Source organism: Engraulis encrasicolus, chromosome 9 (genome assembly GCF_034702125.1).
Source record: "Engraulis encrasicolus isolate BLACKSEA-1 chromosome 9, IST_EnEncr_1.0, whole genome shotgun sequence".
In the NCBI taxonomy this organism is placed as follows: domain Eukaryota; kingdom Metazoa; phylum Chordata; class Actinopteri; order Clupeiformes; family Engraulidae; genus Engraulis; species Engraulis encrasicolus.
The window spans coordinates 46327259-46353826 of NC_085865.1; the positions used below are offsets into that span (position 1 = coordinate 46327259).

A 26568-nucleotide genomic window follows, 5' to 3' on the forward strand; every position below is an offset into this window, starting at 1 on the left:
ATCTTTGGGACATGAAATCTGTGTCAGTTTCACACATTTTTTTCAAAATTCCATGCTCCTAGACACGGAATTGTTTTCCGTGATGGACACACGGACGTGCTTTCTATATATTCCCATAACTCTATGTTTACACAGTCTTGGCTTTCTCAGGATATTTCTAATTTCAAATATATTTTTCTCAAAAGGCATTTCATACAGGTTAGGGTTAGGCCGGGATTGTTTTGGTCTGGGCACAGCTAGTATTTTTTGTTTATTACATGAACTTGATAGCCTATCAACCAACTGGAAGAGGTATTTCTCAAAAACATGTCTTTACTGACAGGCTAAGGTTAAGGATTGTTTATGTCAGGACATAACTTAAATTGCTCTCGCATTCTTTATTTAGTATTAAAATTTGGTATCTATTGTCTAATGACAGACTTAACACAGTGCTGTGGGAATATAGAAAGCACATCCGTGAGTCAATCACGGAAAACAATTCCATGTCCAAAATCTGTGAAACTGACACGAATTTCGTGTGCAAAGGATCTGTGTCTATTACACGCAATTCTGATAGATCAGGCTGTCTTTTGAGGTGACCTTTTATTATGGAGGTCTTGTTTTTGAAGATAATAGTATTTCTGGTGTCCCCAGACAGCTCCTCTGTCTCCACCTTTGTGAAAGAGGAGCAAGATGTAACAGGTTGCTTTTTAAAACACAAATATCATCATTCATTGGCTAATTCCTGTTCTATGGACAAAAGCAATCTATCAAAGGTTATTCCCATTTGATATTTACCATATTTAAGTCAAATTATGTTTCCACAGTGATAACCAATGAAGGGTGCCAATACCAGTGACTCCAGCAGTTCCCATTTTTTCCTCTAATAGTCTAGTTTTTGATGTTGTTGATCATTTTTATATTTTGTATCAACCACAAGCTACCTGTATCTACAAGTATAGTACAATCGAGGTTGACCTTATTATTTGTTGCCTTGAGATATGTCACATTATGTGCTTAAACTTCAATGCTAACTGGCAGCGCTGCTGAAATTGATTATGATATTGAATTAAGAGATGAACTGTTCAGTGTGTGTAATGCTTGAAATGATGGGTTCAGGCAGAGAAATTCACTAAAAACAATCAATTGAAACGAGGCCAGAGTTGTTTGTTGCATTTTCATTTATTCTACATCACTACTAGCCTGATTATAGTCTACTTTCAAATCTCTTCAAGACTTGGTCAGAAAGGGCATGGTTGACCCACCTCTCTTGGTTAGCTACTGTTTTTTTACGTCCCGACAAAGTGGTGTCACTACAGAAACCTCGGAGGCCAGAACACAAGGATTTGGGAGATCTTCAGGAGGATCTTCACTCCTCAACTTGTCCTTTCTGAAATGGAAATGCAGAATATCGTTATATGTATTACTAGGTGTAGCTTCCATATGTACCGTACCTTTCCTGAATGTTGCATCTAATTTGTAGGGGTTGCATAAAGCCTAAAGCACCTGCAAAAAAAATGCCTGCTGAATTTCTAAGACCTTTTTGGGAAATGTTGCCCTAAGCCTATAAAAACCTAAATATCTCAGCCTCCGAAGCACATTAAACAAGAAATAAGTTGCACGCCAAGACATTACATTACATTACATTGCATTTAGCTGACGCTTTTATACAGAGCGACTCACATTTACTATTTTTCAGGGTATTGGCTACAATCCCAGCAATGTGGAGCAATGTGGGGTCAGGTGCCTTGCTCAAGGGCACCTCAGTCATGGATGCAGGTGTAGGTAGAGGTCAGGTGGGGTTCGAACCTACAACCCCCAGATTGAAAGACCAACTCCCTAACCGTTAGGCCACGGCTGCCCAAACTGCAGACCCCCATCTTGCATTAAAATGTGTTGATACAAATTTAATATACCAACATTTTAAATAAAAAATGGTTAAAACAGCCTTCAAATATCTTGTCCATGAGGCCCTGTGCCACTGTGTATACGATTTTACAGCCTAGTTGTGCAGTTTGCCCAAGAATGTAGCTGTTTGTATATGCAGCCGTTCAAAACAGATAGAGCTCAAGTATTTCTTAACCATTGTAAGAATTTATCTGATTATACTATAAACAATCTTGCAACCAGGTAAATGAATGGATTAACAACGTTTGAAGGTCACATGTAAAGACAATACATTAATGTTCACTTAACAAAGGTGAGACCAAAATAACTGGATTTCCTAAACCTACAGCATATATTACATGTCTACTAAATATCCAATATACTGTATGTGGAAAGTGCCCTGATTATTTCAGCTTTATTTTAGTGGAAAATAGAGCATTGTATTGAATTCATATTCTGACCTAGCCACCAGCATCACGGCTCTTGGGTATTGAGTTTTACTTGAAAAATGGTTGCTTCTTACCTTGCCACCTGCATCACGGCTCTTGGCTCTCATCTTGTTGACCTGAGACTCAGCTATGTCAGCTCTCTCCTCAGCCTCATCCAGCTCATGCTGCAGTTTGCGGAACTTGGTCAAGGTGCCGTTGGCCTGCTCCTCCTGAAAAAGACAATCAATGACTCTGTAGCTGAAATTCTCCTTACAATATAGATTGCTGATTTGTTTGCCATTGCTACATAATTGATTACTTACAGCCTCCTCTGCTGTTCTCTTGTAGGATTTGACCTTCAGCTGCAGCTTGTCAACCAGATCCTGAAGACGATGCAGATTCTTCTTGTCCTCCTCAGTCTACAGATAAAAAGGTTGGTCAAAACTTGTGGAACCCAAGTCAATGCAATGAAATTAAATAGCTAGACAAGCACATTTCCTCATAATTATTGGTAGAGTGGTGGTCTTTAGTACCTGGTAGGTGAGCTCCTTGATGCGACGCTCATATTTACGGATCCCTTTAACAGAGTCACCAGCCTTGCGTTGCTCCATCTCCACTTCAGATTCTAGTTCCCTCACCTGTGTGGAAATGTTTACAAACCATAAAAAGATGACGGTTGACTTTTTGGCTAAGCACTTGAAATTAATGCAAATCAGGGTATTTTAAGTTGTATTTTATTTTAGGTATTTAGTTGTTCTTTTCAGACAGATAGATATCATATATATATATACAGGACAGTTCTGCAGAGACAGGAAATGAGTGGGGTGAGAGAGACGCGGAAGGATCGGCAAATGAGCCGGGCCAGAATTTAACCTGGGTCGCCGGTGCAGCAACCCAGTGCCCCACTGTCAGGCCATGGCAGGGCCTCTTTTCAGACAGATATGATATGCCTTTGATTAGTGGCCACATTCTAGAATCTAGAGAGTAGTGGACAGAAAGGATTGTTGTTTGCAGTTGAAAGCTACATGCATGCCATAACTTGCAGTGTCAGAAAATGCTAAATTCAGGGGAAGGCATCTCATTAAAAGACAATTTGACACGCACACACACGCACAAATGGCATTGTGACTTTTATGGACATATTGGTATGATTATGAACTGTGCTTGTGTATTTTGGGAGTATCAACGTAGGAGTGTGGGGTTCTGTATAAACAAATGTTGTTTTACTCCCTGACATTTACCTGCCAGCGAGATCATCCACATTGTTTGAATCCACACCCTGCACTTTTCATTTTGGGCTTCAGAATTGGAGAGAATCTCACTCCGAAGCCTCCAAACTTGTTGGGTATCTTCTATTGGATTCACAAATCCCATTCATCTCTATTGTGAAGTTAGTTTTTAGTGACTGACTTAGCATAGTAAATAATAATTTCCTTGATTGGTCAATTGAAGATTTAAGTTTTTGGCTCCTAAAAGGTCCATCCAAATACTTTGAATTACCATATAGCAATAAACTCAATTCAGCACTCACCCTTGACTCCAATTTCTGAATCTGCTTCTTGCCACCCTTCATGGCGATTTGCTCAGCTTCATCCAGGCGATGCTGCAGGTCCTTGATGGTTTGCTCCATGTTCTTCTTCATGCGCTCCAGGTGAGCACTGGTGTCCTGCTCCTTCTTCAGCTCCTCTGCCATCATGGCAGCATCAGTGATGGCCTTCTTGGCTTTCTCCTCAGCATTCCTGGACTCTCCTACAGCCTCCTCCACCTCATTCTGCAGCTGGGATGTATCACCCTCCAGCTTCTTCTTTTGATTCAAAAGGCTGGTGTTCTGTGTGAGAAACAATATTGATCACTATTTTTCTTATTCTTTTTCTTCTTATTTCTCTATATACTATTTCAGTGCTATGATGACGGAGTACTAAATTGTAGTTAATTTTATACCTGAGAGTGGAGCAGCTGCACTCTCTCGCTGACATCAAGCAGCTCCTGTTCAGCCAGTTTCCGGCCCCTCTCAGTCTGCTCCACCAAGGATCTCAACTCATCCAGTTCAGCCTGCAGCAGATTGTTGCGTCTCTCCACAATGGCAATGTTCTCTTTGAGATCATCGTTAGCTCGCTGGGATTCATCCAGGTGCAGTTGAGAATCCTGTAAAGAATGTCGGTACAGCGGTAAATTTGAAATATAAGTCAGACTTAAAATGCATCCATTACAAGTTCTAATGTCTTATTGTTATGAACCTTCAGATGCCCATGGAGACCCTTGAGTTGCTTCTGAGCCTCAGCTGCCTGCCTGTTGGCTTGGCTAAGCTGGATCTCCATCTCATTGAGGTCTCCCTCCATCTTCTTTTTCACTCTGAGAGCCTCATTCCTGCTGCGAGTCTCAGACTCCAGGGAGCTCTGCAGGGTGTCAACCACTCTCGACTGGTTCCTCTTTGCCTGCTCCATCTCCTCATCCTTCTCAGCAAGCTTACGTTCAATATCAGCTTTGACTTGATTGAACTCCAGCTGAGCTCTAAGGATCTTCCCCTCCTCATGCTCTAGGGAGCCCTATTGAAATGAAGGGGTAGAATTGTTACATTGCTACATTTATTTCATCGAATTTACATCCTGGGATCTACAGTCATAATAAAAGTACAGTGGTTGTCTGATTTAAATGTTTATGTATGTACCTCTGCTTCCTCCAAAGCAGTCTGAATCTCAGATTTTTCTTGCTCAAGGGTCTTTCTGGACTTCTCAAGTTCATGGATGTTCTTTCCAGTCTCACCAAGTTGCTCAGTAAGATCAGCAATCTCCTCTGTAGACAAAAAATGACAATATTAATTGCTTGATGGACTGTAAGGTTGGTAATGTGAAGACAAAACAAAATATATTACATAATGTATGTATATTTTGAGAGACCTTGCAAGTTTTTGTTTTCCCTCTTCATAGTCTCCAAGTGATCCAAAGATTCTTCATATGAGTTCTTCAGTTTAAAGAGCTCAGTGCCAAGAGATCTGGCCTCTTTCTGAGAGCCCTCCAACTCAGTCTGGGACTCCTCGTATTTCTGCTTCCACTCAGCCAGGACCTGGGTTAAAATAGGATTGTTAGTTTCTGATCAGTGAATTCCAATTTAAATATAAAAAGTGTTCAATGTTTACCCTAAATAATACATGATCATATATAATAGAAAAAAAAACATCTGAACCTTATCAAAGTTTCTTTGCTTCTTGTCCAGGGCATTTGCAGCGGAATTGGACCGCTCCACATCTACCATGAGATCTTCAATCTCATTCTGTAGTCTATGCTTAGTTTTCTCCAGGGAGGAGCATTTGGCATTGACAGCTTCCACAGCTTCCTCTGCATCTTGCAGACGCTGAGCCAGCTTCTTCCTGCATAGCAAAAAATCAGCGTCTCGTGTCAATCAAAATCAGGAACCACTTAATACTTCTGTCTGTAACATTGTTTAGGTTTGGGGGGCTCTTACTTGGAGTCTTCCAACTCCTCAGTCCTCTGGATGGCATCAGTCTCGTACTTGGTTCTCCACTGAGCCACTTCAGAGTTAGCCTTCGAGAGACTGCGCTGCAGCTCAGCCTTGGCCTCCTGCTCCTCCTCATATTGCTCTCTTAGGAGGTCAGAGTCATGGCGAGCAGACTGCACTGCATGGGCTAGGGCATTTTTAGCCTGAGAGATAATTATGATCGTATGAAACATGTTAATAGAATCATCACAAGTGCCATTGCATTAATAGCAAAGAAAATCTAATTTGATCAAACCTTGACTTCCTCTTCCAGTTGTCTCTTAAGGTCTTCAATCTGCTGGGTGTAGGACTGCTTGCCTCTAGTTAGCTGAGAGACAAGAGAGTCTTTCTCCTCCAGCTGCCGAGCCAGCTCACCTTTTTAATAAAAATTGTTAAGGTTGTTGTGACTTTAAATATTTAAGAGCAAAGAGTCATCAAAATACGGCATATTAAGACTACACATTCAGTCGAATGAATGTACCATTTTCAGTTTGAAGCTTAGCTTTGTGCATGGTGAAGTCATTGATGCTGCGTTGGCCTTCTTCAAACTTGGTTCTGTATTCAGTCATCTGATCCTCCAAAGTCCTGCACATCTTCTCTAAGTTTGCCTGGAATAGTAATAGTAAAACATTACATTTTATTTTATTCGAATCTTTGGGAAAGTGGGTTAGGCAGCCACGTTAAGCGACTGTTAGGCAACCATCCTGACCACATTTATAATTTATGAAATGAAGGGCCGGAATTTTCACTGCTGTACTGCATGTCCATGAATGATAAATGGAAACCATAATTATCTGTCATACAGTGTTCTGAATGTTATTAACTTAACTTAAGTTCTATCTTTTTACCTTGTTCTTAGCAACTTGCTCCATGTTGGAGACAACATCATCCAGCTCCAGGCGGAGTTCACTTTTCTCCTTCTCGAGCTTCTGTTTCACTCTCTGAAGGTTATCAATCTGCTCACCAAGGTCAGCTACACTATCTGCGTGCTTCTTCCTCAGTGAGGAAGCAGTTGCCTCATGTTGCAGAGTTGACTCTTCAAGGTCTCTGCGCAACTTTTGGAACTCAGCCTCCCTCTTCTTGTTCATTTCCAGCTGGGCTGCAGTGGCACCTCCAGCCTCCTCCAGTCTCTCACTGATCTCCTCCAGCTCTCTGGCAAGGTCAGCTCGCTGCTTCTCCACTTTGGCTCGGGCAGCTCGCTCAGCTTCCAGCTCTTCCTCAAGCTCCTCAATGCGGGCCTAAACAAGAGATATCACCCTGTAACTTTTCTAAAATGTAGAAAGACGTATTTTACAACTTTTTATACGATTTTTTTTCGCTTACCTGAAGCTCCTTCAGTTTCTTCTGGAGCTGGGCTGCCATGGCTTGCTCATCTTCAATCTTGCTACTAAGTTGACTGATCTCAAAGTCTTTCCTATTGTGTATAAAACAATATAAATAATTAAAGATGAACACATCATCACCTTTTACTGTAAAATGATGTATTTTAAACTTACTTTTTGAGCCTTTCTTCCATCTGCTGTTTGTCATTCTCTAGATCCATTACATTCTCCTGTGTCAACTTTAAGTCACCCTCCAGCTTTCTCTTAGCTCTCTCAAGATCCATCCTTAGTTTCTTCTCCTGTTCCAATGATCCTTCAAGCTTTTATGAGAGAAAGTTATTATAATGTAAATGTCCCAATTCACACAAATATTTTGAATACTCAGTTAACCTTTTTTATTTTGAATACTATTACTACATTTTATTTGTTGCCTACATCATCAACTTGCTGCTCCAGCTTGGTTTTGGCCTTGGTCAGAGTATTGACTTTGTCCTCTTCACTCTGAAGGTCGTCCAGCGTTTGCTGGTGAGCCTCTTGAAGAGCTTTCTTCTCCTTGGTCAGCTTGGCAATGATTTCATCAAGAGCTGCCATCTCCTCAGTCAGGTTTTTAACCTAAAAGGAACACGGATATCATTCTGTCCTATAGGGATGTTATAACTTATCATTTAAGCTTATATTCCAGTACAAGACCTCAGTGAAAATAACTCTATAGAAGAGTTTTCTCTGTGTATTAGCATGACTTAAACTTCTTCTGACCTTGTTCTCAGTAGCATGTTTCTCCTTTTCCACTTTTGCCAGTGTGAGTTCCAAGTCATCAATGTCTTTCTTGAGCTCAGAGCACTCATCCTCTAACTTTCTCTTCTTAGCAGTCAGCTCTGAATTCATCTCCTCCTCATCTTCAAGTCTCTCAGTCAACTCTTTGGCTTTGGCCTCAAGTTGAATCTTGTTCTTGATCAAACCCTCACACCGCTCCTCAGCATCACAGAGACTGTCTTGTTCCTGTAATAATATGTTTTATTTCATTTAAAAAAATGAAAAAAGAAAGAAAGATTGAAGGAGATGCTAAGGAAGACTGCCTTTAAAATGTATGTCAGAGTATGAGATCATGAGCTACCTTGCATAAATGATAGCCCTACTTACAGTTTGAACTTGAAGCTGCAGGTCATTCTTTTCTTGGACAATTGAAACCATTTTCTCCTCAAGCTCCTTTCTCCGGGCCTCAGATTTAGCATAGGCCTCCTTAAGTTTAATGAATTCTTCCTTCATGTTGGCCATCTCCTTCTCAGCTTCAGCTGATTGCAGCAGGGGCTTGATCTTGAAGTACATCTTCATCCAGGGCCAATTCTTGACACTCATGAATGCACGCACGTTCCACTGAATAATAAGTAGGGAATCTCTGAAATTATTTAAGACAAAGAAGTTTAAAGTAAGAGTAAGAGTGTAAAGGTAAAGTAATGCCTCTTAAATTCATATGCCACATGCCACATGTTTGGCATGTCTAGTTAGTCAAATATTTGGCCACTTAAGCAATATTTGTATATTTTTTTGTTTAATTTTGCTAAGCAGATTTTCCTGACCTGCGTTCCACAATTTTCTTGAACTCAATCCTCGCAAGTTCTCCACGTGCTCTAGCCTGAATACCAGTGATGATGAGAGCAAGACGATCGTCTCTCATCTCTTCAAGAACTCCCAGTAGACCAGCCTTGAAGAACACCTGACACATGGAATAGATGATCATCTCTCAAAAGATGTGCGTAGAATGAACAGTCTGTTTCAAGCAAACCAACTGTTCAACATGTCACAAAAATCTTCAAATGTTCTTTTAATGAACTGACCACACAAAGTTGAGCATAGTTTTTGAAATATTGATGCACTCTATATGCACTCTATGGGAACAATAGAATGAAGCACCTTAGTGTGTCCAAATCTGTATTGCTCATGGTCAATGTCCAGAGATCCCAACAGTTTTTCAGCTCCTTTCTTGTTGTCTATAAATTGTCCCTCAGGGATAGCAGCAGGGTTCAGGATACGGTATCTGGACAGATAGATTCGTAATACTTGAAGGAAATAATATCATAGCTATTTTCTTGTTTTTTATCGTATACAGAAGATAAAAGAAACAAAATGGGCCTTAGCCCTTAACCATTTGTACCTCTGTTTGAAGTCTCCGTACAGGATCCTGTTGGGGAAGCCCTTTCTGCAGATTCTGATGCCTTCCAGCACACCGTTACAGCGCAGCTGGTGCATGACCAATGGATTTTCCATGGCCCCAGGAGTCTTGGTCTCATTGGGGATGATGCAGCGCACAAAGTGGGGGTGAGTTGATCTCAGGTTGGTCATCAGCTTGTTCAGGTTCTCCTGTAGTAGAATATTTATTTAGCATTTAGATATGGATTTGTTTACAAGTGGCTACTATGAGTAGTGTGCTTGGAAATAAATACTTACTCTGTGCAGGGCTGACACAGTCTGGAAAGAAGATCCTTTCTTCTTCTTACCACCACCTTCCTTGCTTTCTGCAGCTGTGAAAGTAGTGCAGATTATAGTTTGACAAGCCTGGCATTATTTTAGACACATTTAAATGGACATCATTATTATTTTGGACAGTACTAATGCAAGTACATTTGTGTAACCTATGGTGGGTTTCCCTGCCACTTCATTCCAAGTCCTTCTTCCCCTAGAGGGCACTGCGCCAAAAGTCCTTCTCTTACAGTTACCAAGGACTCCCCCCTGTATTTAACACGGAACTCAACCATCCTTGTTACTCTTGTTCCAGCCAGGAATCGGACGTTAAGGGTGGGCAATATATACCGTCTGCGAAATCATCGTAAATGTTGTTTTGACGATGAGTAGTTTTGCAATATCAAGATATTTTTATGAAGTCGCTAAAATCAACAAAAGCGCTGTGACAGGACTCATTCAGACAGCGACGACAGCCAAGCCTTTCAGCCAATAGTAATGTTGTTGTGAACTGGAGAATAAAGTCTGTGAACCAATGAGCAGACAGTGCTGAGGGGGGCGGGCTGCAGCGTTTTGCCATACAGGGAGAGAGAGATTTCCGTGTCACTCGTGCACAGCACTGCTGCTGCTGGGCAGTGGAGGAGAGTTGCTGTTATCCAAATGGTGGATTTACATGAGGAATTCAACCATTAAACAAGCCATTGCATGATGCTGAGGGCGTTTTCGAGCTATGTGCTTTAATTAGCAACCGTCTGTGATTATGGAAAGCCAAATAGTTAGGAAGATAAATAGCTTTGTCTCTGGTCTGAGAAATCGCTAGTTAGCATGCTAGTTAGCATGCTAGTTAGCATGCTAGTTAGCATGCTAGTTAGCGAATTAGGCTAAGCAATGTTGTTCTCTACAACTATCATTGGCTGTTACTCACTACTCAAACATCCACCTGCATGTATAGATAGCATAACTGCTAAGGTGGACAAGTACTGTTGAGTTATACAATGTGTGAAATTCAACACATGCAATTTGCAGCTGCCCTAGTTTCCTATCCATGTAGTCCAAATCCATTCCAGTCAAAAATGGCTGTCATCTAACAGAATCATAAGCAATACATTATAAAACTATTTTTTATTTACATGGATATGTTGTCATGCCAAGTGATGATGTATTACTTTACAGACCAGAGCATATGCATGTTATTAAATTCAAAAGCTCTTCAGCACAGCATTTCTCCCAACTCTCTGTCCCTCCCCAGTTACAACACAAATGCAGCACTACTACCTCCAGTGCAGAATTGAAATTAGTCTGGAATCATGCACAAATAATAGACAGCATAAATGTGTAGCTTTGTTATACTGCAATGCTTTGTGATGTAGCCTAGGGTAGACATGCCATCATTTATGCAGACCTCTTGGTAACATGCAGTTTAGGCTACATAGGCCTACAAATGTTCTGCTTTATTCACCCTGCCCTGCCAAATTCCCATATTACAGTACAATTCAAACACATTGATTACCCCCCCCCCCCCTCCAGAAATAGGCCCTATTGGTTTTTGCAAGTGTTTTTGGAAATTATCCTCAAATTATCGTTATCATGAAAATTCAAAAACTTATCGAGATAATTTTTTTACCCATATCGCCCACCCCTATGGGACGTATACAGAAAAGTGCACAGATACTTCTGAACAAAGCTTTTGTTTGATATTTAGGCTGAATACAAGCAATAGACTGCTTAGTTCATTTACACAGCTGTAAGTTTAACCCCATTGCAAAGCTACAACACTGCAGAGCGCAGTTTTCTTCCTTTTGGAAGCTTGGACGTTTTCCTCTTCCAAGGTTTATCCGAGTCTGTGAGCTAAGGACACACTCCTTGTTATTCTAGCAGATCAACTTCTCACGTTCGGAGATTCAGGGATGGCGTTTCGAATATCAATTCGTAAGGACTCGCCTTGTTCTCCGGTCCAAACCCAAGATCCTAGAAATCATCAGATTGCGTATCTTATCCTACTGAGAGCCGGAGCTCTCCCACGTTACAGTAGGCGATCTGGGCAATGATAGCTACTGAGATACTGAGAAAGTAGCTTTAAGCTATTTTCATGTGCACATGTCTTATTTACATTCCTCTGTGTCTCTCTCCCTTCGTTAGCTTAGACTCCACTATTGCTAACCCCTCTTCTTGTTTACTAAACACTGTTTCATGCGAAACGATCTGAGCTGTTTCAAACATTGTATCAATGCACATCAGCGTTTGGGATGCTCCGTGCACTCTCTGAATGTAATCATTTATTTTTTAGACAAACTGTGCGCAGCGTCTTTGCTACTGTCCCGGCTATGCCCATCGTGGCCTCATGCTAGCAAGCCAAGGCACCACACCACTTACCGGTATCAGCTGCTAGCCCCGGCAACGTGAGATGCCCCCTAACACTGACACACAAATACACTGTTTCACATTCTCTCTCTCTCTCTCTCTCTCTCTCTCTATCTCTCTCTCTCTCTCTCTCCCCCTCTCTCTCTCTCTCTCTCTCTCTCTCTCTCTCTCTCTCTCTCTCTCTCATTCTCTTCCTCTTTCTTTCCCTCTCCTACTCTCTCTTTGAGAGCTCAGAATTTGGTCAGCTTGGGGCTCGAGAGACTCTGTTGCACTAGGGTCCACTCTAGCCAAGCTAAGCTAGCCCATTGTTCCATCTGACTGGTTCTCTCCTCACTGGAGACCTGGCACACATAGCCACAGAGCTACATCTCTCTCTCTCTCTCTCTCTCTCTCTCTCTCTCTCTCTCTCTCTCTCTCTCTCTCTCTCTCTCTCTCTCTCTCTCTCTCTCTCTCTCTCTCCTCCTACAATCCTCTCTCCTTTATTGTTATTTTTTAGTATTTAAGCTTGTAGAAACCCCAGAACAGTTCTACCCATTGAGTGTAAAACCACCACTGGGCTATTCACCAGATAGTAATTACACTGTTGTCTTGAATTCTCTGCGAGAGCTCAGAGTTTGGTTAGCTCGAGGCTCAGGAGACTCAAGCTAAGCTAGCCCATCGTTTCATCTTACTGGTTCTCTGCACACTAGAGACCTGGTACACATAAGCACAGAGCTCTCTCTCTCTCTCTCGCTCGCTCCCTACAATCCTCTCTCCTTCTACCCCAGGGGTATTTTAAGATTGTAGAAGCACCAGGACATACAGTATCTGTACTCATCGGTAACCTTTGAGTGTAATCCACCACTGGGCTATTCCCCAGATAGCTATTACACTGTTGTCTTGACTTCTCTGCGAGATACCTAAGAGCTCTGTTTACAATTCTCCATATGTGAGCCATCTAGTGACCAGCACTGATGACAAGCGCTTCTCACTCGCTACCAAAGATTTTCTAAGTTAGAGAAAGAAATCCCAAACTCCGCCCACCAAATGCAAAGACGTTTGCTCAAATTCGGTCTCCTAAGGGGGCGATGTCCCCTCCTTCTTCTTCTTCTCTTTTTTTGGTGTTTGGTGGCTGCTTGCACAAAGAGTGCGCTACTGCCATCTACAGCGCTAAGGGAACTCCATTTATTCTCAACCTCAAGACTCCAAAGGTCTCCTAACCGAAGGTCTCCTAAAGGGGCATTCACCTGACATCTCGTGGATCCCCGAAAAGGACAAGACTGAAGTACCTTCCTAATAGGTGATCGTTGTCGCTACTCTTTCTCTCCTCCTCTCTCTCTTTCTCCCTCTCCATCTCCCTCACTCGGAATTGTCTACATTAGTTATAGTAGAACTCCCAATACATTGTTGTGTGCCCTTTCCGGACTGAGAGCCTATCCACAATTAGGCCATTAGTTAAGTAGCCATTACCTACAGTAGCCCTTCATTGTTTGGTTATCTGCAACTGATGCTACCTTTGTTGTTGTTATCGCATGTTTGGTCCGTTGGGAAACAACTTACTTGAATTCCATTGCCTTCAAACGAGGTTTATGCCCGTGTGTGTTTTGGCTGACATAGTAGCACAGTAGGGAAGGGAAGATTCACCGATGCGTAGCGGAAAATCGATACGACCTGTCCAATACGGTCGCAGCGATTTGCAAACGTCTGCATCGGTAAGAAACCCAAATAAAACCGAGATGCATCGTATCTTAGCCGTCCGCATCGGTACAAATCGGATAATATCTCTTTTTAGAAACTGTCTATTTCAGGATTAGTTCTCTTACGCAGCACATCAGCTTGCTCTGATTCAGACCTCCTATCCCTCCCGCGCAAGGAGGCGTGACCAAGCAAACAGTAGTTTTGCTTTCAGTCAGAGTGGTAACCAGCAATGTCGAGCGCACTTTGTTATCAGCGAGTTTTCTGGCCCTCCGGTGACTTTTTAAATAAAAGTTTCTAGCGACCATCTTCTGCGCGTCTGGAAGACGTGTGGAGAGAGTACTACTAGCTTCACTATTGAAGTTGATACCGTGCGGCACAAACAACAAGAGAAAGTTGTCTGCCGACACGTTGCCGTTTCCAAATGACAGCAAATAGGCAGTCAGCGCACAAAATTAAAAGAAAACATAACCGTGTCGGAAAACTTTACAGAGCCTGTGCGTCCATGATCAGTCCATTGTTCACGCAGTAACAGAGAAGTGAAGTCGCTAAGTTGACATCATTGCTAGGGAGCCCGTTATAGGCTATTTCAACAACATGATCTCCAAAAATTCAGTGCTCCTGGACACGGATGTTAAGGACACAAAATCTGTGTCCAGGAGCACGGATTTTGCCAAAATTCCGTGCTCCTGGACACGGAATTATTTTCCGTCATGGACACACAGAAGTGCTCTCTCTATACGCCCACAGCTCTGTTTCCACAGTCTTGTGTTTTCTCAGGATTTTTCTCATTTCAAATATTTTTTCTCAAAAAACATTTCTTACTGACAGGTTAGGGTTAGGGATTGTTTTGGTCTGGGCACAGCTATTTTTCTTTCATTCATTATGAATTTGATAGCCTAGCAACCAACTGGAAAAGGTATTTCTCAAAAATGTGTCTTTAATGACAGGTTAAGGTTAGGGAATGTTTTGGTCAGGGCACAACTTAAATAACCATAGCATTATTTTGTTTTGTATTAGCATTTGGTATGTATTTTCTAATGATAGAGCACAGTGTTGTGGTAATAGCCTTTAGAAAGCACTTCCGTGTGCCCATCACAGAAAACAATTCCGTGTACTGGAGCACGGAAAACAATTCCGTGTCCAGGAGCACAGAATTTTGGCTAAATCTGGACGCGGATTTCGTGTCCTTAACATCCGTGTCCAGGAGCACAGAATTTTTGGAGATCAGGCTGGCTATTTCGCTCTCATGCTGGACACACACGGTCTGATTGGCAGCTCCTGCAGATTGTCATGCAGTTTAAAAAATCCAGTTGCAAAGTACACTTTTCCAACACTTCAGTCCAGTACGTTATTTCCCCCCTTCTGGTAGGCCTATTAGTAACCCCATTCCCAACATCTACTAAATTGTTCTAATTTGGATCAACTGTAGTAAGTGGTTCAGAGCTTATACCAGTAAATGTAGTTATTACATGCCCAATGAGGACAATATTCCAATATGAGCAGAAGCTCTGGGCTTTTCCCATTTTTGTTTAAAAAAAAGAGCTATAATCGGCATGGTATTATATGAGCAATGAACATGAGTTCTCACTGCTTTCTGTTGGCTTTCCTAGGCTATTTCAAAAATAATATGCACAGCGAGGGCTGCTGCTAAGGTTTTGGGGGCCTTGGCATAACTGGTCAGCCCCCCTCATAAGTAAATACAACTACTATTACTACTACTACTAATAATAATAATAATGCTAATTTCTGTATTCACAATTCCAGTATGGCCGAAAAATGATTTGATGACTAACAAATATATGTTTTGAAATGTAGGCCTAATTTTATATTTTTTTCATAATGTTTTTTAGTCAGTCTCAATTTAGAAGGCCACAATTTTGGGGACAAAGCGGTTGAGGCCCTAAAAGCGCTCTATTTACTCTGCATATGCCTAACGGCAGCCTTGTGCACAGTCTTTAATATCAATTTAATATTTTAATCTGTTCTGTATCGCATCGCATCGCACCGAATCGCACTGAATCACATGGCATTATAATTGCATCGCGCCATATCAAACTGCATCACAGTAGGTAGGAGAATCATGTCGTATATTATCACTGGTAATGTCATGAATCGTGAATGTATCGTATCGTTGGCATGTGTATAGAGATGCGCATCGTATCGCTTTGATGATGAAGATTCCCATCCCTATAGCAAAGGAATTACTGCTCTACTGTGTGCCGCCAAGTACATACGTGTACAAAGATCATATATAATTACATATTGATTTTAGGATTTTGCAATTCATTTTGGAATAACTTACTGCAGTGGTTCTTAACCTTTTTTTCTTAAAGCACCCCTTTACCTGTGCTCAAAACAAGCCGCGCACCCCCAACCCAAACTTCTATACATGTATACGCACTAAAAAATGATTTAAGTGATGAATTACAGTGATTCTTGTTTGATACACTAATCAATATCTTAATGCCTTTACATGGAGACCAAAATAGTATTAATTTGGTTTGATTTGGCCTAATTATAATGTTTTCAAGCAGAGTTTTGGTCACAACCTCAACACAAACAAAATTCTGTGCACCCCCTGAAATCTCTGGCGCACCCCCAGGGGGTGCCCGCACCCCAGGTTAAGAACCACTGACTTACTGAGATTAATATTCAAAGATTTCATGAGACTGATCTTTTATTTATTATTACATCATTCATAATTAAATAAATCCCCAAACTCTATTAAGCCTAAATATTCTGGTGAAGACTGTGAGGATTCAGATCCTCACGTGACTCCTTATACACCGTTATGAGCTTTTTCCAGATTTTAAATCTTTTATATATACTCTTTTATCTGCATGCTGTTTTATTGTTATTTATGTAACTGTAAATATGCAAAGCCAATTACCCCTTCATCGTTTCACTACATGTAAAATGTATGTGACAAATAAGAATTACTTGACTTGACTCAATGGAGAAATAACTTACCAGAATCAGCCCCAGCATATCCAGCAAACAGGGCAGCCAAAAGCTTAACAGTTGACTTCTGGTAGAGACCAACCACAGTCTCATTGAGGGGATCCTTGTTTTTCACAAGCCAGTTGCCAATGTTGTAGTCAACAGTGCCAGCATAGTGAACCAGGGAGAAATGAGCCTCTGGTTTCCCCTTGACAATTCTTGGCTTCTGGAAGCAGGCATTTTTGCCCAAGTGGTTGTCATAAAGCTTGGCTTTAAAGGTGGCATCACTGGCCTTGGGGAACATACACTCCTCTTCAAGGATGGACATGATACCCATGGGCTAAAAGACAAAAAAGGCAAAACATTTTACTCCCTATGGTCTGCGACCTAATTAACTCCTTTGTGCAGAACTTGTGTTTTAATCTTGTTGTCAAATGACGTCATAGCAATGTTGTTGAGCTTTTTCAGTGAATGGGCCATGTGTGAACCCATCTAGACATAAGGGCTACAAATTCAAGAAATCAAGTGCTTACTTTTTCAATTAGTTCAATGCAGGCGGCCAAGTCCATGCCAAAGTCAATGAACTCCCATTCAATTCCCTCCTTCTTGTATTCCTCTTGTTCCAGCACAAACATGTGGTGGTTGAAGAACTGCTGCAGCTTCTCATTAGTGAAGTTGATGCACAGTTGCTCAAAGGTGTTGAACTGAAAGAAGTTAAAGAGTCATCTTCATCTTTATTGTGTTTTGTGTTGTAGGGTACAGCAAAGTTGGATGTTTTTTTTATTTTTTAAACACACATTTTACCATCAAAACTTACATCAAAGATCTCAAATCCAGCAATATCCAGCACACCAATGAAGTACTGACGAGGTTGTTTGGTGTCCAATTGTTGGTTGATTCTCACCACCATCCACAAGAACATCTTTTCATACACTGACTTGGACAGTGCACCAATAGAGTAGTACACCTAAGATAATAATTGAAGACATGAATAACTACATAAAAAGAAAACATGAATATATAGCCTATGTACAGTATTCCACGTAGCACTATCCTTAAATTAATTGGCGGGTGATCTCTTTAAGTAAAACATAACCTTCAGGCTCTTTTCCACTGCCAGTTTTCTGGTAGGCCTACAGCTCTACACAGCACAACTGCTTTTTGCTTTTCGAATAGGCAAGACACAGCTCAATCGTAAAGCAAAAAGTGGCAGCCGAGTCACGCTGTGTCGAGCTGTAGGCCTACCAGTAAATCGGCAGTGGAAAAGAGGCATTTGTGGAGTTGAATTAACTGTTGGTAAACATGCAGCATTCTACCTGCTGGACACTTTGTCCCTTGGTGACCCACTCGTTTCCTACTTTGACCCTTGGGTGGCACAACGCCTTGACGAGGTCAGCAGAGTTCAGGCCCATGAGGTATGAATATTTGTCAATATCTGGAAAGAGAGAAGATGTTCCATTTATTTCTCAAATGATTTACAGTAATTCTAATATTAAGACATGGTCTATAAGACATGGGTGCCACAAGTTATTACTGTGAAGGTGTAATCTTTGCGCTTAGAATTGTTACCTTCAGTTCCATCAGCCTCTGCCTGCTCCTCTCTCTGCTTGTTCTTGAACTTGGTGTTGCCAAAATGCATAATGGCACCAGTCAACTTGTAAATGCCGTTCTTCTCATCTTGAGTAAAGCCCAGCACATCAAAAGCGTCCTGTAACCAATCATACACATGCTTGTCACTCATATCACACAAGAGTATACATCAAAACTTGGCAAAGCTTGGCAAATCTATGGTTTAAGTAATGATACAGTCAGTGGGTATGAGCTAAGAATACTGACATCAGTTGCTTGCAGTTCATCCCCATCATCAATAGATGCTACTGTAGTTTGTCCTTGGGAAATGAAGGCGTAATCATAGGGGTTGTTTGTGATCAGCAACATCTCTGAGAAAAAAAAAGATCACAGTGGAAGAAATGACAGTGGAATTAAGCAATATGGCAGAAGTGGGAGGGGTGTTGGTCACGGATATCATCCCCAGTGGTTGTGGTTGCGGCCATAGGCATTGGCAGTGGCATGAAGCCAAGGGCTGAGTACATTTACAATGTCCAATGCATGTCTGTTTCAACACAATAGTGTGGTTTGGCCAGTGATGGAATGGATTTACTGAAAGACTTGTTCAAACAAAAAGGGTAACAATTAGATTATACTTTATTATCGTGCAAGCATTTATAACAAGCAAGCAATTATAACATAGGTCATACCTAGCAGTTCTGGTTTCCTCTGAGAGAGGATCTGGTAGAAGATGTGGTAATCTCTCTCAGCCTTAAGCTGGAAAGTCACCCGAGACTTCTCCAGAAGATCTGTAAAATGAGAAATACTGAAACAAACCGCAAACTGTACCAAACATTTGAGGGATATAATATGTAATATAGTATTTCTATTCTGTAGTTCTATAGTATTCTGTATTCTGTATTCTGACCTCGGAGGAGGCGGACGTGTTTTTCTTAGCTCTTCCCTCTCCCTATCTCCTATCCTTCTCCCTGCTATGCACTCTGTCTTCGTCTGACTTACTCTGCAGAGGCTCCCGCTGTCTTTTTCTCCTGAATTTGAAATTAACAATGGATTTGGTCAACTGGTCTATCAACGCAATTGACACCATCTTTTCGAAGATCAAAGTGGGTTCGGGGGAGCCCAACTGTCCAGACGGGACATCGGCAGCTGGCTACGTGATGGACCCGTGGGGGAAGTGGCGCATCATGTGTCTTGCTCCGATGGACGTGGAGGACATTGAAGATTTATACATCTTTGGCTTTCTGGTGACAGGCTTGTTGGGAATTGGATTACTCTTGGGCCTGATCTACCGCAACTGTACGAGGATCGCAGCAGCTATTATGGGCCCCAAGCTGCGCGGCTTGATTGATAAGGTGGGCAGTGAAGTTCGAGCACAGAATGTGGTTGTGAATCGCGCTTTGGAGAGTTCTGTGGCTGGTCACCGTACGATGGACAGACTGTTGGAAGGGCTTGTGGCCGTACAACGCCACCTCGAAGCTATGGATCGCCGCATTGATGGACTTGTCGCACACAACCGCCAAATTGAATCGATCGGGCTGGAGGCAAAATTGTTGGAAATTCATCTGTATTTGAGACGTGTGGCCAGTCACATGCGTATCCCTGCAGAGCAGTAAAAAGGAATGCCTGCAATAACCCAAACATGAATCTAATCTGTCTTTGGCGCCCCAGCAAATCAGCGACCTGACCTAGGTCAGGACTCATCTATCTCTCCCTGGAGGACAAGCAGTGTCAGGAGACTCTGCCTCCCTACCCATCACAATGGACACCTGGTGTTTGTTTTGGACTTGCTGTGGACCAGGCCAAGGCCGTCTCTCAGGCGGATAAGATCTGGTGCACAGTGGGGATAGGACTACCCAGTGCCACCCCCCCCCCCCTCCCTCAACTTCAACGCGTCCTCTGTCTTATCTGCAACCCCTCTCCCTTCCCCATCTCCAACCCCCCCACCCCCACCCCCCGGTTCATACGAATGTTTGTCTCTACTGCTTTTTTTGCTAAAATATGAGGTTTTTTTTTTTTTTCATCTATGCCTTGATGTTGTAACTCTATAATATGAAGACATGGACATATTTTTTACCCTCATCCTTTCCCAATGTGTATTAAACTTGAGCCTAGGTGGTGGAGGTGTGTTAGTGGCAGCGCCCGTATGAGCAGCGGCCCTGGGGTACATGTACAGTGTATTCTAAAACGCAATTTCGTTGTCAAATTTATTTGTCAATGACAATAAAAGCTCTTGATTCTTGATTCTTGAGTATTTCTATTCTGTGTGAGGCACTTACATGTTTCAATATCAGCAGAGGCAAGTTTACCACTAGCAGCGAAGTGGATTCTGATGAATTTACCCTGTGAAACACAAAAGTAAATATCCCTTTCTTCAATGTAATTTCCACCCAGCATAACTGATGGCAAGCTCAAGCACATCTGGGAGATCAGAGGTACAATTTAACATTTGGGTAAGTGAAGGTCAATATTTGAGCACAGTAATGTACAAGTTCAATATCTACTGAGGACAGCTTACCACTGACTCCAAAATGGATACGGATTAATTTACCGTGCATGAACAGATGACTCATATCAATGAAAACAAATTTAAAGCAGTACGAGTTGAGATGAAATCAATTTTGAAGTCATCGGATGGCTTACGAATCGGGATGAATTGTCATTCCTGATGGTCTTTGCATTACCAAAGGCCTCCAGGGCAGGGTTGCACTGGATGATTTGATCCTCCAGGGTACCCTAGATGACAGAAACAAGTTATTTAGAGGACCTATTATAGGCAGAGTGAAGATGGCTCACACCAAGACTTATCTGTACAATAGACAAAAAAAGAAAAAACAAAGTGTGTATGCAAAGTTTTTCAGATGCAAGTTATTTATCATTCGACTAGAGTGTTTAACAGTTGCTTATTGATGCATATTAAAGAACTTAATTTACCTTTTTCTCATCCACCTTGTCCTTCTTTCCAGAGGCTGCTGCAATGCTGGCAAAGTACTGGATCACTCTTTTGGTGTTAACAGTCTTTCCAGCACCAGATTCTCCACTGAGAGTGAAAATTCACAATGAAGTATGTTAAGCTTAATGACTTAACATTCAATTTGAACTGTAAAACATCATCATACTGTATGTGTTTAAACAGTACTCACGTGATGAGGACAGACTGGTTCTCTCTGTCTGTAAGCAAAACATACACCATTTTAATAATACAAGTATCAATTTCTAAGTAAAAAGAGAATTCAACCCGGCAATGAGGTGTTGTAAAACTAATCCAAACTGGTGCTCTTGGGGTAGTTAAATCCGCAACAAACAAAGCAAAAGGCCCCAGGCACTTCAGAGTATATCCACAGGAAGAAGGCAATACATTTAAAAGCCTTTATTAGAAGATGCTACTTAATGGCAACCACAAATGGTCTTTATCATGGCATAACATTTTGCCATTTTTAGTGCCACTTCTAATACAAGTAAGTAAAAGTATTCACTTCTTCCTGTGGATATACTCAGAAGTGCCTGGGACGTATTGTTTTGTTTATCCATAATTGTTAAAGGCACACTGTGCAAGGTTTTGAGTTGTTTATTTCCAGAATTCATGCTGCCCATTCACTAATGTTACCTTTTTCTTGAATACGTACTTACCACCACCATCAAATTGTAAGTATTCATTATGACTGGAAAATCTGCACTTTTCGTACATCAAAAGGGAGATTTTCTCCATGGTCCGCCATTTTGAATTTCCGGAAATAGTCATTTTTAGCTGCAAAAATGACTACTTGGGCCACACAAAAAAACATTAGTCTATTACTTAGTAAACTTTTATGAAAAGATCAAATTTGGCAATAGGCAACACAGTTTCACTGAGCAGCATAGTTGCAGTACATTTTTGGAACATATCCTGCACAGTGTACCTTTAAATAGTGTTTTTTTTTATATTCACTTTAAAACCGATTTTTCAGTTTTACCTGACAGCATGTATTGGTAAGCATTGTCAGAAATGGAGAAGATGTGTGGAGGAGCTTCACTCCTCTTCTTGCCTCTGTAGGCCTCAACAACTTCCTGATTGTACACTGGCAACCACTTGTAGGGATTGACAGTGACACAGAACAACCCAGAGTAGGTCTGTAAAGACATGTCAACACAGATTCTTTATGAGCAATTTTAGTAAGTCCAACATTCAAGTATCGTAAGTCATCTTTGTCAGTTGTTTGGTGAGTATGTCAAACTGTCTTCCAATTTAGATTTTTCTACTCACGTAGATCATCCAGGCTGCATAACGCTCTTTGAGGTTAAACAGCACAGCAGGCTCGTGCAGGAAGGTGAACATCGCCATGTCCTCAATTTTATCGAACTTTGGCGGGTTCTGTTGGTGGACATCAGTCTCCTTCACGGTGACAGTCTATGCAAGAAAAATAATAAGCATATCCAAATTACTGCTTTTTTTCACCTCTGAGAGGTTTTTTTTTCTGTGCATCGAAGAAGTTGGTTTCAAATGTCTGTGAAATCTACACATAAGCTTACAGTAGCAAGTCCAAAACAAGGAACAAGATTTTAAAGTAAATAGTAGGGGCAGAAGTGTGGCATACACACAAGTAACTGAGCTGAGCAATGTTCAACCCAGACTGTTATGTTGACAGAGGTGTTGAGTGGCGGAGTCAAGGGTTCTGCGGAGTATAAGGGCTCAACAAACTTTGATTTTAAAGACAGAGATATTAGTACAGTACCTTTCTAAACTCAGTTTCAGTTCCTGCTTGGGCACTTATTTTATTTTGAAAAAAGGTTTAGTGTATCAACTCACAGCATTGTTAATAGGATTCAGCAGATTCCTCAGTTCTAAAACAGCGACACACTTAAAAATGCATTACATACCTTTCCATACTCAGTTTCAACACAGACTCTGTCCCCCTCTCTGGCTTGGATCATCCCCTTCACGTACTCAACCTCAGGGTCCACCACAAAGCAGGCCTTCTTGATGTCAAAGGGGCGAGTCTGGGCCTCCAGACGCTCCATATCTGATTTCCTCAGAAACGGAGCCGCCGCCCCAAACTCTGCCATCAGTGCATCCCCCATGGTTAATCACCGTATCCTAATTCAAACATCAGGGAAAAAAATAAAACTCTTCCATGAAAGTATCTCCCATGGTGCATCACCTAAAATTTGTCATCGGAAAAAAAATATTTATTTAAGACTGTAGAATGGACTGGCAAACTGAGCCGGTGCCCTAAGCTCCTCCATTAATGCGTCCCTCATGGTTCAGACTTTGAAAACGGAGGAAAGTCACAATGGTAGGACATACATTTTACATGACAGACATTTAACCTGAAGCCCTTGTGTAGGCACTGATGAATTTTTGCACAGGTCCTGAAGCATGATAACTATCTAACACAAGTATCCTATTACCAAACAATTTGTTTTTAACAGCTTTAAGAGATTATAGTTGTGTGTCATGACACCTTGACAATATTAAGGTCATTACAAGGGAGTTACGAGGTGCGTGTAGGTAGTCTAAAGTTAGTATATCCTGTGTACTGTGAAAATTGGGCTTGGTATAAAATCCTCCAAAGAAAAATGTGCATATACGTTGAAGTCCCTCTAATTCAACTCTTGCCTTGAGTTAAGAAAGGTAACAACATTTACCTCTCACAACAAATACAAATCAGATTGAATTGTCCTTGAAAGATTGTACATCCCATTATCTGGCCGAATAATAGTGTACTTTGTTTAACATTCTAACTATGGCCTGGAACATATTTGGATTTGTAGTATTTTTAGCATGTGAATCTCACCTCGTTTGAGCCAAGCTTCGAATGTACTATGTTGATGTGATGTTACTTCTGGAAGTGAATAGAGAAGATGCAGTGGCAAGATCAAACACATGTAGTAGTATTCCCAGCTCTGTGTTGAGTAGTCCAACAATGTTCTTTCCCCACTGCAATATGCACAAATTGTGTCTGTTCCTTGATAGCCTAGGAAATCCCATGTTGCTTTGCACAATTGTTCCGATGTGAAAGACAACATAGATTCTGTCCCTCAGCGAGGGTTCCTAATCATGGTCTCCAATTAGAGAGCAGGGAGGCGTGGAAAGGCGATGACTGCAGTTTGTAGATACTACTGACACGATTGGCTATGGGCTACGTATACCAAATGATACACATTCGCAATATCCACTAAACAGTCGCCTTCAATTGTAACCAACCACCCCCCACCCCCACCCACCCCCCTCCCCACCCCACCCCCCACCCCCTCTACGGGTTTTACGGTACACATCCACTTGTCTCTTATCCTACCTATTTGTCAGCTACTGTACCTGCCTGGTTGACCCTCATGTAGATGTCAGCTTACCTCTGGGTCGGTCTATGCTGTGTCCACCACCACCACGACTGAAAGCCACGAATGATTTGCTTCTTTTATAGGGGAGAGTTGATCCCAATATGGAGGTGAGCATCAAGTCAGCCCCGCTCTCCCCATATTTCATATATGAATGGCTCATAAATTAGTCATAAATGAGTGAGTCATAAAATACATATATGGAATCTGATATGGTGATTGACACAGACGGGAGCAAGTGGGGGAGAGGACAGCAGGACAGGGCAGCAGCATCAACTCCTGCACCCCAGACCATAACTAGGAGTTTGCTATTGTCAGATGGAACTCTCAGCATGTACACTATTTTAAAATCCTTCTTCTGACATTCCCATAGCCAAGAACAACATGCTGACCTTATGCATATGTTCAATGAATCTCTACTGGCACACAAACGACATGACATATATATAATTTTAAATTATCACATGTATCTACTTTTGTACATGACAATTAATGGTTAATTAAAACAATATGTGAATTATTTTATTGCGAACCTTTGTATTAATGAGAACTGCATGGTCATATTGCTTGCAATGAGACAAGGGAGAGAAACACTACATGTTATGTGCCCTTTAAACATTTTGGAAATTTAACAAGTTTCAAAAGACGGCTACAGCTGTCAACGTTTGTAGACCAAAGCAAGGTCAGAGCATGGGGCCACCTGCTGTATTGTCACCTTGTTGTTCACGTCCCCCTGGAGTCACAGCATCTCAGTGGAACCACATTTTTTCCTTGAGGACAAAGATAATCCTGTGAAATTCAGCTCAGGTTCCTTCGTGAGTGATTGTATACTCATATTGAGTCACATTACGCACTTGACACGAGACAAGACAGGAGAGATTAGAATGTATTTCACAATTAGATTACAAGTTGATCACATTGGTAATTTTTTTTAATGATGTTGGTTCAAATGCCTTTACTGTAAGTCAGTCCACATTGAAATATTGGCTTCATTAATTTAAAAACATGATACTGAAACATATTAAGTCATAAGTGAAAACATGCTTCATCCAGACATGAAAAACGCCTGTCATTCTAGTGAAAACATTACGTTAACTCAGAATCTGCCCTCTGACCTGCCTAATCCTGTGAATCTAGTGACACTTGTTAAGCTGTTTGCAGACAAGATGTCGACAAGTTGTTGAGCCCAAAGGCCTGTAAGGTCTTGCACTCAGAAGTGACTTGTCTGGGAGGGAGACACACTAAGGAAAGCACCAAGTCACCCACAAGGTGTTAATGCTGCGACTTTAAAATGCTCACACGCGTGCATCACATGCCAAAAGATGACCTTGCACTTCCAAAGGTGAATGATCCTCAGTCTCCATACTCACACATCCTTAATTACCTCTGCCAAGGAGGTTGTGTTTTTGGTCGCATTGGTTTGTCTGTCTGTCTGTCTGTCTGCCTGTCTGTCTGTCTGTCTGTCTGTCTTTTTTTATTTGTTTGTCAGCAGAATAACTCAAAAAGTCATGAACAGATTTGGATAAAATTTATGGAGGTCTTGGAAATGACAAAAGGAAAAAGTGATTACATTTTGGTGGTTATCCGGACCACGATGGGGATCCAGAAATGTTTTAAAGATCTCCACCATTGCAGGATAGGGCGAATTTTGACATTCCATTTTCTAATTCACAAAAACAAGGCAGAAAGACAAACAGGCTGTAACAGTCGAATGTTCTATCAAACAGCTTCCTTTGCGGAGGTCTGCACTCTCTGAGTGCATTTCTAGTTTTCTTTGAATTTGACATGGGGACTAAGATCCACCCATTTGCATGTTTAATCAGTCAAATGAATCTTCAATAATGCGCACATTTATATTCGGGCTCTCAATTTGAAATAGCCTAAGCAAACAACAATGTGACTACTGCAAGTCCATAATGATTTTCTTTTTTTTGTGATTAACATTTTTTATTGAGCAGACAGAAGTAAAAATATAAAAACATAAAAACTATTTACAACAGGGAAAGTGAGCTCATACAGTAACACACACAATTCACAAGGAAAAGGATGCAGTAATACAATTAAGATACAGACAATGACAACATTTCAGACAGTTCTTACACTACAATGTCCCATGAGGAGATGGTGTGGGGTTTGGCTTT

General features: G+C 41.4%; 1 protein-coding gene and 1 long non-coding RNA gene across 2 annotated transcripts in view; one reads left to right on the plus strand and one right to left on the minus strand.

Annotated features, from left to right (window-relative positions):
* Positions 1-1021: 1021 nt before the first annotated feature.
* Positions 1022-24858, minus strand: LOC134455896 (myosin-7-like). The gene is made up of 39 exons (XM_063207252.1): positions 24443-24858; positions 23887-23934; positions 22970-23186; positions 22356-22499; positions 22066-22222; positions 21256-21283; positions 21047-21152; positions 20756-20848; positions 20392-20455; positions 18805-18903; positions 18383-18486; positions 18116-18254; positions 17863-17981; positions 17364-17513; positions 17080-17250; positions 16577-16886; positions 9557-9630; positions 9264-9469; positions 9023-9146; positions 8689-8825; positions 8252-8507; positions 7868-8110; positions 7547-7723; positions 7286-7431; positions 7113-7203; positions 6638-7027; positions 6271-6397; positions 6046-6164; positions 5757-5953; positions 5478-5661; positions 5192-5357; positions 4963-5087; positions 4532-4840; positions 4236-4439; positions 3826-4122; positions 2828-2932; positions 2618-2713; positions 2390-2524; positions 1022-1369 (listed from the first exon to the last, which is right to left on the minus strand). The coding sequence occupies exons 3-39, from the start codon at positions 23168-23170 to the stop codon at positions 1349-1351; spliced, it is 5814 nt and encodes a 1937-aa protein (XP_063063322.1). The 5' UTR covers positions 23171-23186; positions 23887-23934; positions 24443-24858; the 3' UTR covers positions 1022-1348.
* The window catches only part of LOC134455907 (uncharacterized), a 39953-nt gene continuing 16025 nt past the window's right edge, over positions 2641-26568 (plus strand). The window contains exons 1-2 of the long non-coding RNA XR_010036199.1: positions 2641-2727; positions 9276-9427. This is a non-coding gene — a long non-coding RNA (uncharacterized LOC134455907). The remainder of the gene's footprint in view (positions 2728-9275; positions 9428-26568) is intronic.

Coding starts and splice junctions, on each gene's coding strand:
- LOC134455896 (XM_063207252.1), bottom strand. CDS start 23,170: ATGGGGGATGCACTGATGGCAGAGTTTGGGGCGGCGGCTCCGTTTCTG. Junction 18,904..20,391: donor CTCTGCTGATATTGAAACAT/GTAAGTGCCTCA, acceptor CTCATTTTACAG/ATCTTCTGGAGAAGTCTCGG. Junction 8,111..8,251: donor TGCAGCTTCAAGTTCAAACT/GTAAGTAGGGCT, acceptor ATATTATTACAG/GAACAAGACAGTCTCTGTGA.